General features: G+C 36.4%; 2 protein-coding genes across 4 annotated transcripts in view; one reads left to right on the plus strand and one right to left on the minus strand.

Annotated features, from left to right (window-relative positions):
• Window positions 1–4,131, plus strand: part of LHFPL2 (LHFPL tetraspan subfamily member 2) — a 154,661-nt gene extending 150,530 nt beyond the window's left edge. For all 3 annotated transcript variants that reach the window (XM_019641040.1, XM_019641041.1, XM_019641042.1), the window contains one exon: window positions 1,330–4,131. In XM_019641040.1, coding sequence (XP_019496585.1) covers window positions 1,330–1,586 — 257 coding nt within the window. In that variant the 3' untranslated portion in view covers window positions 1,587–4,131. The remainder of the gene's footprint in view (window positions 1–1,329) is intronic.
• A 4,566-nt stretch (window positions 4,132–8,697) lies between these two features.
• Window positions 8,698–13,869, minus strand: part of SCAMP1 (secretory carrier membrane protein 1) — a 104,480-nt gene continuing 99,308 nt past the window's right edge. The window contains exon 9 of the mRNA XM_019641039.1: window positions 8,698–13,662. Within this exon, the coding sequence (XP_019496584.1) occupies window positions 13,498–13,662 (165 nt within the window). The 3' untranslated portion in view covers window positions 8,698–13,497. The remainder of the gene's footprint in view (window positions 13,663–13,869) is intronic.

Here is a 13,869-nt window from a genome sequence, read left to right on the forward strand (position 1 = left end):
AGCTATGCTGTGGTAAACTCAGAGAATTTCAGTAAAGATAGGAAAAGAGAATTGAGACAAGATTAATTTAGGAGGATAGAATTGCTAGTCCATGGTATCTAAAAACAGGTCTTTTTGGTTCTGAATTAGCAATCTTGATTATATAGGTGTCATTGAAGAGGAAACCACTGTTTCCCCTGCCTCATAGAATGAAGCCATCCTCTTGCAGCATCTTTTCTACAAGGAAGGTTTCATTGTGTAGGATTTAAGGGCCCTCAGTTGCCTTTGTCATTTCAGGTTCGGGACTTCCTTATAAGCAGCTTTGCTGTGTGACTGTAGCCAGGACTGAGGCGAGGCAGGCAACGTATGTATCCCCATTTCCCACAAGTGCAGGGCAGACCCCTAAAAGTGACCGTCTCCTTACATTCTGTGCCTCACTTGCCTTAGTCCTGGCCCTGGAGTAGCTCCTAACTCACCAGGCTGGCAGGAAAAATAACTCTCCAATTACTGCCAGTGGGCAGTAATGCTGTAAGGAATAGAAAAATGGAATACGTTTAGTATGACAGGGTAGTGGGGTCAGCAAAAGGGAAACAGCTTATTAGTGTCTATTGAAGGCCGAGTTCACCTAATAGCATTCAGACGAAAAACTCTTACGAAGTTTGCAAATGTTTTTTGTTTCTAAGTGTATATGTAAATATAGAAATCTCTGTTCCAAACATGAAGCTGGTTGTTGGTGAATGCCATCAGACTCCTATGGGTTTATTTAAAGCACTGACATCAGGTTAAGATCTGGTCTCTTGCATTTAACCAGGGTGACATCCTATGGCTCTGTGTGAATTCACTTAGACCAGGGTCAGCTAACTTTTTCTACAAAGGGCGCAAGGTTGTAAATATTTCAGATTTCTCAGACCATAGGGTCTGTAACTACTACTCACTTTATAGTTCCAGCACAAAAGCAGCCATAGGCTCCATAAACGAATGGGCACAGACGTGTGCCAGTAAAACTTTATTTCTAAAACTAAGGCCATACTTACTTGGCCTGTTTGCCAGCCTCTGCCTTAGACCAGAAGGAAAGTTTCACCTCAACCACTTAATTTGCTTTTCTAGAAGAGAAATTATTAGTGGGTGCACTTCCAACATGTACAAAAGAGGCTAAAAATATTTCTAATACAGCAATGACATTTCTTGATCAGGTCAGAGTAGTTGCATAAAATGGTCCCTAACACTTGCTATTGCAGGACGGATGCCATAGCCCAAAGCAGGCAAATCAGGTAACAATTACAACAGATCTGTCTAGTTACAGGGTGGAGCCACAGGGGTTCTCACCTCTTTTCTCTTCTGCCCTTGCAGGCCTGTTCCTTATTCTCGGCTTGATACTCTACCCCGCTGGCTGGGGCTGCCAGAAGGCCATTGCCTACTGTGGACACTACGCATCGGCCTACAAGCCTGGAGACTGCTCCTTGGGCTGGGCCTTTTACACCGCCATTGGTGGAACAGTCTTCACCTTCATCTGTGCCATCTTCTCCGCACAAGCAGAAATTGCAACCTCCAGTGACAAAGTACAGGAAGAAATCGAAGAGGGGAAAAACCTTATCTGCCTCCTTTAATTTGGAAGAGACATGACTGCCATTTTCTTCCTTGTGTAACCTTGTGAAACAGTCCACCACGGATTTTGTCGTTTGCGTCAAGTGAAGAACTAGCCTTTACCTACTGAAGCCACATTCCACAGCCCTGAGCCTTATTAGGACTGATGAGAGGCAACACCTAGCTGAGCGAAGTGACTGCACAGGAGGGCCACAGTACAATTACAGGAGACGGAACATGAAGCTAGTACAGAAGCACTGACATGTAGTTGACAAGTTCAGTCACAGTGCATTTCCCCCAGGGCTCAATGAAGGATAATGATCTAAGTCATTAAAGCAGCATTTCTCTGCTAACAGAAGAGACTGTTAGCCAGACTTGCTAGCTGTGTTTCTGTCACAAGGTTGCAGGCCTGTGAGCATCTCTGTCTCAGAATGAGGTGTGGGGTTGGTGTTTTTGTTTCCTCCTAGTTCTTTCAGGTTGTCTCAGTTGGAGACTATGCCCAAGACCACACACTTACTGGGGGACAGGGCGTGTGGTAAAGGGCATAGCAAGACACTGCCTTTGCTTAGCTCACCGAAGGGGTCAGCGGGAACAGTGTGGAATCCTGTTGTGGAACTTATTCTAGGCTTAATTCCAGGGTAAGTTGAATCAACTGAACTGTCCCTCTCAAGATTAAAGAAAGAATAAGAACCATGAGAATAAAAGTACAAAATCCTGCTAGTGGAGACCAATTCATTCCGCTTCCCCGTAGCACCAGTACTGGCCCCGTCTCCTCCTCCACCAGGGATCACACATTTTTCTCCTAGAGTTGGGATCATGCTTTGACTGCCAAAGGAAACCTCGCTGTTTCCTCATTCCAGAGACACAGATCTCCAAGCCAGCTCTGGCTCATTCATATGTTCACTGGGAGAACCTGCCAGAATCCGGCACTTGCGGTAGACCTTTTCCCACTGTTTGGTAACCATGCTGTAGTCAGCTATATTTCCGACCCTAACAGCAGCATTAAAAAAAAAAAAAAAAAGGAGTTACTCACCAAGCTAAGCTTTTCTAGTTACTGATGTTGATCCTGAAAGCAGACTGAAATAATATGAAATGGCTGCAACTGGTGAGTTGGATCGGAGGCTTTTCCCAGGAAAGCACAGAGTAGAAAGGTAATGCCAAAAAAGAGCTAGACCCAGCTCAGGGCGCCTGCCTGTCCCTAGGCCTTGGTTGGGATGAATGGGACACCCCAAATCATGCTAGTCTAGACCCCCAACACCATAGCTGTTAAAAACCACTGAATAGGAGGAATACGAGTATGGCAGAAAGGAATTATGTTAAGAACAGATTGTTGACCCACGCCTATTTTTCTAATACATTTCTATCAATCACCTAATCGCCTCAGTCTAAAAATCTAATATACCTGGACCATTACTACTACCAGAAAAGTCTATTTATTATTGCCTGCGTTTGTGCTTAAAGTTTTGTGAAGGGCTGGGCTTCTCAATGAACTCCAAGAAGGCAGACATATTTGCCTTGGATTCTGTGGATTCTTTAAACCTGTGTGCTAATTCAACAATGTTACATTAATTGTGTAAGGGTTTTTGTATAGTTTTCAAACATCTGTGGTGTAATGATCTTTGTTAAACATGTATTCTGTAAAGTGCCATAGTCTTTTTTTATGTGTAGCATATTTAAAAAATATATATATATATATTATACATACACAAGTCTGTGTGAAAGATGTGCAATAACAAAGGTGTATGTATGTTATTTTGTTTTTGTTTTTGTTTTGGAAACTGGACAGGAGTCAGAACAGGGATCATTGTTTCTGTTTTGGCAAAGGAAGAGTTAAACATTTTTGCCTACATGGCCTAGTCACTAACCCATAACAATTTTAATGCTACACAAACCTATGTGAAGAAAAGACTGGTATGAAATCACTTTTTTTTTCTGGGTCTAAATTAAAATAATCATAGATTTATGTGAAAGTTAAGCCAGCAAGCCAGGCCCAGTTAATGCTAGTCTTTCATATGAAATGTGAAGCTGCCCTGTTGCCTTTTCTGTTAGTGTGATAACTAGATGGTACATAATCACTAAGGAGCTATTTCTTAACATGCTTTGATAGACAGTGTTAATGCTAGACCACTATGTAAGGGCTGCTCTCACACCTTCTTAGCCATAGAGTCTGCCTTAGAACAGACCTCTTTGTGCAATAATGTGGCCACTGGAAATCCCTCGCCTGCATCTGTATTTGGGCAGCAATGACCCCCCAAGGGCCCAAAGAGTTAAAGGCACGACTGGGATTTCTTCTAAGACTGTGGTGAAACTCCTTCCAAGGTTGGGGGGTCATTAGATGCTTTGAAGGAACTCAGCACCACTTGATATTCAACAGCCACTTGAGCCAAATATAAAGTGTATTTACCCCTCATGGACTCAATTTGAGCCTTCAAATTTGTGGTTATCCTGTTATATTGTAAACTGATACATTGTTTGTCTAGCATTGATTAGGTTCCTATGCATATGTATTTTCACAACGTGTTCCTTTCCTCTCCCCAGATCTGAATTAAACCTGATTTTGCAAACTCATTCTGATTCGTTCAAATCTATTGGTTTTAATGATCTATATAATTTGATGAAGAAAATACCTATAGCCAAATTTTATTTTGAACACTAACTTCTATGAAATATTGATAGGAAAAAGATATTCAGGAATTTTAACTATTCCATTTACTAGTAACATATATATCCCTACCTTAGGTTAGCTTAAACTTCAAGGTAAGTACTGTATATATTTCTTTCTTGGAGAAGCATCAATGTAATTATAAAAAGAAACCCTCTCAAAATCTATACAAATATCTTAAAGTAAAATTAAGAAATATGAAAATGCTTCAAAACATTAGAAAGGCTTTACCAAGAAATGTAAATGTGTGTGTGTGTGTGTGTGTGTGTGTGTGTATATATACACACACACACACACACACACACATATATATACACAAAGAAATATGTTCAATAATGACAAAAAAAAGTCAACTGAAGGGCACACTCTGTTCGTCCAACAAAAATACCAAAATTAAAGCCAATCATGTAGCAGTTTCACATACACATTTCCTGAAGGTAATCCTGCCCATAAAAAAACCTCATTTAGAAGCAGAATTCTAATTTATAAACTCAAAAGATGACACAACCCTTTTCATAAACTCTTACTCAATTCTCCATATCCCATGAAGCATTTATATGACAGAATAAACAAAAATGGCTATTTCTTTCCCTGATCTAGGGCCTGTGACAACTCAAACTACATTTATGCTTTGGTTTCTAAATACACCTGACACCTGCCAGGTTTCTAATAGAAATAAAAAGTAAAAGCTGAAAAAAATGATTGAAATCACTAAAGAAAACATTTCCAAACAGATTATGATCTAAATAATCCAAGCAAAATTTGAAATTTTCAGTTGCTTTTATAGCTGTTATTACATCTTTCTCAATAGTTAGTCCACAAGAGAATAGACCCTGGCTTTAAATTTCAACAGAGGCTGGGGAACCCGCACGTGTGCTTCCCACTTCACCCTCAGTTTTTACTTAGCAATTCCGCTACTGGATGAACTTTCCATGATTGATCTTCCTGGAACACACTGCATTGAACTTATTCCTAGCTCTCAAAGTCTTCACTTAACAAAGAACCACTTAAGAACAGTCTTGACTATCCTGGACATTTCCTTTAAGTGGGTTATTTCAGTAGTTGCCAAAAATTCAGTACCTTTTTCAACTCAAACACTTAAAGAAGAAGGACATCAAAGCAAACTTTTAGCCTACTCTTCAAAAGCAGCAAGAACCAATTATTGTCTTTATTTCAGAACCCCTATCAGCTGCCTAGTCATTTGGCTGCAGCCATCCTATTGCTGTCCCCACTACTATCTTCTTCCTTGCAGCTTCTTCCTCACCCAGGAGAATTCTGCAATATTAGTCTTTCAGACGTAAACTGTTTATTTTGTTTAGGTACACAGGATGTAGATAGGAGCATAAATAAATACGAGGAAGTAGCAAAACCACATGGGAAAGAAAAATCATCAAAAAGCATGTAGACAGTAGCAACTCTTTGGCTTCTTATAGCCAAGTAGCCTGAAAAACCTAACACCTGTAAGCCAGCAGTCCCAGTGCTTGTGTTTGGTGGAAACCATTATAATCTGTCCTCTAGAGGAGAAAGCCCGAGTTAGGGCAGTGATGGTGAAAACAATGAAATGAATTAAAGATGTCAGGGGATGGGCATGGCCAGCTTGCTGACTGATGAGTAGGAGAGGAGAGAGTCCAGGATGACTCCCAAGGTAATTTGGGCACAGGATGGAAAGTGATGCCACCACCAAGCTCAGGATCCAGGAGAAGCAGAGACAGGGAGATGGTGAGTTTCTGCCTAGGCTGCCAATGGAGAAGTCCTGTGTACAGCTAAAAACAGGCCGTGGAGAGAACACCGGGTTGGAAATAGAGATTTAGAAGTCATCAATATACACAGCAGATAAGAGTTTTTAATTACTGTGTATCTTCTATGTGCAGGTACTGTGCTGGGCACTTGATATAATTCAGTTATTCATCAAAACCCTATTAGTACAAATGATTATTCTCATTTTATAGGTAAATTAACTGTCACTAGGTAACAACTGATTTAAGTAATTTGCCCCAGGTTAGTAAGAAGCAAAGCCAAGGCTCAAACACAGGCTTGACACCAAAGTCTATATTCTCAAACAGCTGTAGTTTCCTTCTACCTAGAAGGTACAGGGTGAAAAGGCGGCCAATACAAACCTTTCAGGACACCAACATCTCTGCATAGTAAAAACTCTCAGAATAGCTTCCAAGTATAACTCCAGAAAAACACACTATAAGATGACAACTGATGAAAACACTCATCTTTCCTCCCTTTCAGAGAAAAGCCTGGTAATGTTTCATACTTTTGAAGATGACACCATGTGTCGCAATTCACTGAATCCTAAAAACACACCAAAAATTCATCAAGTATATGACAGTGGTTATGACAAATGACAGTTTGAGTTATTATTTTCTTATTATAAATAATCTCTCATCCAGGATAAGCAGCTATTATGATTACATAAAAGGCACATCTTCATAGTTGACCTGAGAAATAAGGATTTGCCTTCAACTAAAGTTTCTCCACACACACAAGCCAATGACCATTCAGTAAGTTAACACTGCTGAAGCGCAGACAGCAGGGTACTCACCCACACGTTGTGGAGACAAGGCCTTGGTTTGAAGACATCAAAAATACATGTTCTGATATTTTTTTCTAGGATCCATTGTCCCTAAAAGATGGATATGAATTACTAGAAATGTGGAAGGATGGATAGAAACAGAGATTTGGGGGGAGGTGGCAGCATGTGGCAGCAGCAGCCCCACACTCGGCAGGAGTCAGGGGGCCTGGCTTTAGTTACCCCTCCCTAGCCCTTCCCCACCACTCACTGAGTGACCGGGACAATTTCCTACTGCTCTATAAAAATGAGGACAATAAAAATTACATCACAGGTTTTGTGTGAGAATTAAGTGATGTATGTAAAGCATTTAGTATGGTCTGATATACAGTAAGTCTTCAGTAAGTAAAAATTATAAGAAAATTAAGAGAATCTGCTGTTTGTCCAGACTATCACTTAGAATTGATCTCAAAAAGAGCTGTTAAAAAAACTGTGAAGAATAATATAACCTGTTGTTAAAGCCAATCTAATTTTATCTCGAGAAGCTCAATAGATTGGCTACCTATGGCCACCATTTTTTTTTCCATCCTGTACTATAAACATCTTTAGCTTCAGATTTTCAGGAAGTAAACGTCTCTGTGATGCAGGATACACCAGTTAGCAAAACTAAAAACACAGGTCGTGTTGGGCGAGCCCATTATGGGAAACCAGAATGCACAGAAAACACATCTCCTGATCATTTGTCAAAACTTATTGGTGTTGAAGACTTTTTAGAAAGGGGCATCCAATGTTAGTAGAGTGTGGATAAAGAGAACCTTTTGCACACTGCTGATGGAGACATAAATATAATTTTCTGGAGAGCAATTTGGCAATGCACATCACAGGTCTTAAAAAGTATGCTTATGCTTTGTCCCAGAAATTTGTCCTAAGGAAAGGAAAAAAGTCTGGGCACCGAAATTTAGCAACAATATGTTCCTTGATAAAATATTTATAATAAAAAAATTAAAAATCAGAACCTGAAGGAATAACAGGACTTTGAAAAATAATTTGATACATGCATATAAACATAGCTGCTATACAGCTACTAACTGTTACAGAAATATATACAGCAATATGGGAAAAAATTCAATATATATATTTACATCATAATTCCAAGATTACAAACCTTTGTTAGTAAAATTCTCCAGCTGACAGTAACAGGGGAAACCACCTCAAGGTAGCTCAGGGAGAAAACAGAGTAAGAATATTACTGGGATAACAGGATGAAAAGTAGGTGAGCAGTCAGGCCCCGTACAGGAAATGGAAAGCTTTTAAGACACTTTCCATGTCCTTCCATCCCACTTGTCTGCGTATCTACTCCATTCTTCATTCTCACTGCAGTTTAACTTTTTGATGACTCCTTCCTCATGGCAGAATACTGCTATCCATATGTTCCAATTATGAAACAGGATAGTTCTGGACAAATCTATACTCAGGATAAAATTTAATGAGCCCAGCATGAGTCCACTACAGCTAAACGACATCTAGAACCAATGTGGTCTTCAGGGCCCAAAGAAATGAGGCTTGTGAGAGCTAGATAAACATTCGTAAAAGATCAATTACATGTAGGGAGAAATCTTATTTTTTAATTTTAGGAAAAAAGTTGTCTTCCTAGAAAATTAATGGAAAAATATAAACCAAATTTTAATAGTAGTTACTTATGAGTGTAAAGTTATGAGCGACTTTATCTTCCTTTGCTTATAAATATTTCCTATAATTTATATTGAAGTGTATTAATTTTATAAAAAGATAATTATAAAAGCTAAACTATCAGGTCATTGTAATGCTATGGGGTGAGAATAGGATTTTAATAATCCACATTTTTTATATCCCTTAACTCTATAAAATATGTATGCCTAGAAAAAGAATGGAAAACAAATCCAATAACACATTAGCAGTGATATTCCCTAGGTGAAAGAATTACATATTATTTTTATTATTTATCATTTTCCATATCTGTCAATAGTTTTACAACAGGTATATATTACTTTCACACTAGAAAAAAATAGTTTGAGGGATGTGTATGCCCAGTGAGCTGTTTTTATGTAGGTAGATGACTATAATATTGTACTCATTGTGATCACCAGATAAAAGACAGTGATTTTTGGCATTATTTTTCCTAGACTCAAAACACCTGAAGAATACTAAAAATTGCCAACAGTAACAAATACCACAACCACAATTTATCCTGAGAATCAATGATCCACAAAATATTTTTAAAGTTCTGGAGAATTTTAGGATTATATCTAAGTGTTGAAAACAACTGAAGAGTTAAAGAAAAATTTCATGCTAGGATTCTATAAATTAGAACCATTTAAATGTAGAGAAGATTAATACTCAGAGTAATCTTATACAACTATATTTAACATTACTAGGTAGAATAGGGTTAACTATTTTCTGGCCCTATTAGAAAAAAGATAAAATTGGGGTTTAGTGGCAAGATGGTTTTAGCTACACCATCAGTCATGCCAAACCCAGAAAGATAGCTGAAAAACAAATCAAGATTTAGATACACATAAAATTTAACATTCACTGCATTCCTACTTGTGGTTACCATGTCCCTTGAAATTTGAAAACATGAACAGTGCTAATGAAAACTCTACAGGTTAACTTTTGTCCTACCCAAACCACGAAGTTAAACTGTAAATATGGAACCCACAGGGAGGGTGGTAAGAACTCTAGCAGAGAGTCTTTCCCTGTTTTCCTAGTATCTTTAAATTAAAGGTATCTAGGGCAGATTAGTGGCAATGCTTGGTTTAAAAAATTTCTACATACTTCTTCCTACCTATCTATATACTGTAATATAGCCCTAAAAAAAGGTTTAACAACACCCATCAATACAAAAAGTATGCTGTTTTTTGTAAAATATACTCTAATTCTAGTGGAACTACTTCACTTTCCATAATATTTAACCATTTCTAATGTTTTAAAACATTTATTCTACCCTAAATAAATTTATAATATGGTACTTGAAAATCTATCAAATTTGTGTTTACTTTTAACCATCCCCAATTATTTCTACATTAACCACTTTTATTTCACCTCTAAAGGTCTTAATCATGTGGAATCAACAAATTCTTTCAAACGTTTTCCTTAAGGAAAAAAATGGAAGGAGATACAATGAAATGGTGTTTGATAGCCATGGTAATTCTAAAAGGAAAATAGGAACAAAAATGCAACAAGTTCTGTATATTAACAGTCTAAACACAGATTTTGCCAATAAAGATAAAATTAAATGCTAATGTCAATGTTTTCAGAAAAAGATATACCAATAACTATAAAAGCATTATGCTACAAATGATTTACAGCAACAACTAATAAATTTAACAAATTCCCTTTAAAATGCAAACCATACATTATCTCAACATGATTTATAGAAGATATATCCAATGACAATCCAAACTCACTTTTTTTAAGATAACACCCAGAAAACTGAAAATGTTGTTCCTATTTTAATATAACATGTATTTCTCAAAATAAGATTCACCATGAACATTATTTTAGATTGTATTTTTACATCCTCTTTAAATAACCAAATAAAAAACCCAATAATACACAAACAGGTACTTCCATCGGTATGTAAAACAGCAATCAGTAGGGAGGTTAGGGAACAGAACACAAGTTAAGTCAAATCAATACAATACTAATACAAAAACATCCATTTTAACCCACTAGGAAAAAATCTGAGCCACAAAACACATTTTCCATTTTGAACCTCACTAACTTCTAGACAGTCTGAGTATTTTGACCTTAAAGTGGTAAAAATATTTAATACGAGTGAAGCTCAAGTTCCACTACCTATGATGGTCTAATACAACAGAAAAGTTGTCATTTTATGTTGCTGACAGTTTTTAACTAAGTCTTTTATATATTTATTTTGTTTAGCATGTGATAGAATTATACACAGATTATTTTTTAATCAAATGTAGAATTTCTATTACATTAAACCCTCAGGATAATTTCTGCCTCTGAAGTGCTAATATAGTATTTAGAATTATACAAACAAACATCCAGTAAACAGCATTTTATTTTGACACTGTGTTAATACAATAAATATACAAAACTGCCAAACCACTGAAAACATGCAACATTAGAGGGACAGATGGAGGGCATTTATATAGAACCACGACAGTCACCGTGATGGCAGCGCCGTATTACTCACTAACAAAATATACAAACATCCCTAGATAAATGATCCAAGTCCCAAATTACAAATCACTGAGCAATGATATTCCAGTGTTCAGACTTTAGTCTGAAATAAACTAGCCAACTTAGTATTGCAAACTGAAAAATGACGTGGATACTTACAATGTCAAGACCATTTCATGATTCTGATGATCCTGGGTAATGGTAACATTAAATATAAAACACTAACAAATGCCAATCTTTTGCTGAGTGAAAATGTGATTATTTACTAATTATGAAGAGAATAGAAAATATAAGAATTTAAAACCCCTATACTTTATCTAACTGTGAGCACTGCTATCATTTTAATGCACATTTATGTTTTTAAAAAACAATTTTCTCCCATAAGCTTGTATTAACCCAAATAACTGGATTTTATAACTTTTTCCCCATCTATACAAAAAAGATACTGTTGGTTATAATTATTCTTCGCTATTTAACAGTGCTACCTTTATGGGTTTCTGCAGAATAGAGAAAATCATTCCTATTACTGAAAGAATCTCGGTGTTTTTCAAGTCTCTATGCTTTATCTTTCATTTCTACTTTAAAAAAAATTAAAATGGACTTGAGATATAAATTAATGATGGACATAATTGTTCTTGTTGTATTTTGTGGTTAATGTTTTGAATGTTTTTAAAATCCACAATTAATACAGCACATTGATGAAACACATTTTCAGTAAGATTACGGTTCTGAAAAACTTCAACTGGCTTATTCAAGAAAGGAGGTGGAGGGCCGGCCGAGTGGCGCCATGGTTAAGAAAGGAGGTGGAGATTATCACTAATCAGAAATATTTGTAAACAGCTTCCAATTCATACTATGAATCCTATTCCATCAAAATAAAAGAAACATATTCCAAGTATATTACTTCAATAAAGTCCCAAATAAATCAAATGTAATCACCATCTGAATGGATCCACATTGCCTAGTGTCACTACCACGCAATGCTTCTTTTTTAAGTAGTGAGAACTCACCACCCACCCCCAACACGAAACTCCAGGTTCGGGGAGAAGAATAAAAGTGATTTAACCATTTGTTGTGCCCATCTGAATTTTTTTTTCTTTTTTACGGATCTGCAATCTCAAATAATATAATCCAATAGGCTATTCTTGCTTAAAGTCAAGTTGAATAAATCACTACCTATTATTCTTTAATCTTAAATTAGCTAATGACTTCCAAAAACAGTACTTTACAAGTGTCTTTTAGTTATTTAATCAGTGTTAAAAGTGATTCACTTTCAACCCAAATATACTATAAGAATGAACTCCTGTGCTGCATAGTAACAATTTTAATGTGATTATATTAAAAATTAATGCATTCAACTGTATAGTTTCTTGCTTGGTACAAATTAAATGTTTTATTTTTTCTATTGCTGAAAAATTTTAATGTATTCAGTATGTCTCAAAAATTAAAAGACTGAGGTGCAGTAGGGATTCAAGTATATGTAAAATGCCAGAGTCTTTTTATTTTTAATGCCACTAGAGATGAGAGGCTAAAAGAAAAATCACTTCAATACTACATGTTCTTTTTGGACAAGGAGTTAGGCTAGACTTTAATACCTGTTAAAAATTACATACACACCCCAAAAAAGAGCTGCCAAACACAATCTCAGGTCAATTAAAAAGAGTAGCCACAAGAATATACCAAAGTTTCCATACAGTAATAGTTTACTATGATACACATACTGAAAATTTGAAGAAAAAAAAACAAACTGATATTACTATCACTACATTCTATTCCATCACTTTTCTATCTTTTCTTTTGGATAATGCACTGCATATTATATTTTTGTATTGCACCCCAAAAAATTTTTATTTAAAAGAAACTATTACAGAAAATCATTTCTATGATTCTATAAACACCACCCCAAACCTACAACAATAAGCAGTGCAGAATCCAAAATACTAATTCTTTTAATTTAAGAAATGCAGTGCCCATGCAAGATCAGAGACTGATATCAAAATATCAACGACTCTGAAAAAAAGAAAATAAAAAGGTAAAAGTTACATTATCTACTATAAAATGCACACAGGTTCTTCACTGGTGACTGAAACTGCTAAAAAGCAAGCCAATTTAAAAATCCACAAGTCCCTGATGGCCTATTTCTCTCAATATAAATAAGGAAAATGGAATGAAGCATCACTTTACTGCTCCAATGTGTTATCCTTGTATCTAAGATTCTTGAAAGAATGACTTAAGCTAGTACTAAATGCATTTCTAATCATAAGTGTCATATTAATTTCAGTGTCTCACCACTGAAATAATGTGCTGAACATTCATCCCCCAAAAAATATGGAGAATATTTATTTAGCATGTAGTACTTTTTTCTGCAAGGGGCACTAAAATATTAAGAAACTTTTAGGTAAATAAAAAGACAAGGAAACATTTCTGATTTTCGCCCATGCATAAGTGAATTGGAAATATACATGCTGTGTTTACTGTGTGTTTTGAACATAAAAATATTTATAGAGTACAGTAACTAGAGAAAAAAGTACAGTCGAAAGGTAACAGTGTATTGTTTGAAGATCCTCTAAATTTGGTTACCCTTGAAAGCATTTTGAGCTGCACTGGTTGCTGCAGTGGAAGCTGCGTTTGCAGCTGCGGTCTGGACAGTCTTGTTGGACATCACACCTGTTGCAAACTCTTGTTGGGCCTTCTCAAAACTAGCACCTGTTGTGCGATATAGTCCATGTACCTACAGAGGCACAAAAAGTGAGAGAAGATAAGTGCTCATCTACACACTCGTTTTTAGCAGCTCTTCAATCTCAACGTTACTCAGAAATAAAAGGACTAGAGTCTAGTCATGATTCTAAGATCAAGAACATCAGCCACCATATTGGCACATAATATTGTATTGAAATGTTTTCTTAACACAGGTTTGTCCTTTTTATCCCCAATGCAG

The sequence above is a fragment of the Hipposideros armiger genome, unplaced genomic scaffold, assembly GCF_001890085.2.
Source record: "Hipposideros armiger isolate ML-2016 unplaced genomic scaffold, ASM189008v1 scaffold_55, whole genome shotgun sequence".
Taxonomy (NCBI): domain Eukaryota; kingdom Metazoa; phylum Chordata; class Mammalia; order Chiroptera; family Hipposideridae; genus Hipposideros; species Hipposideros armiger.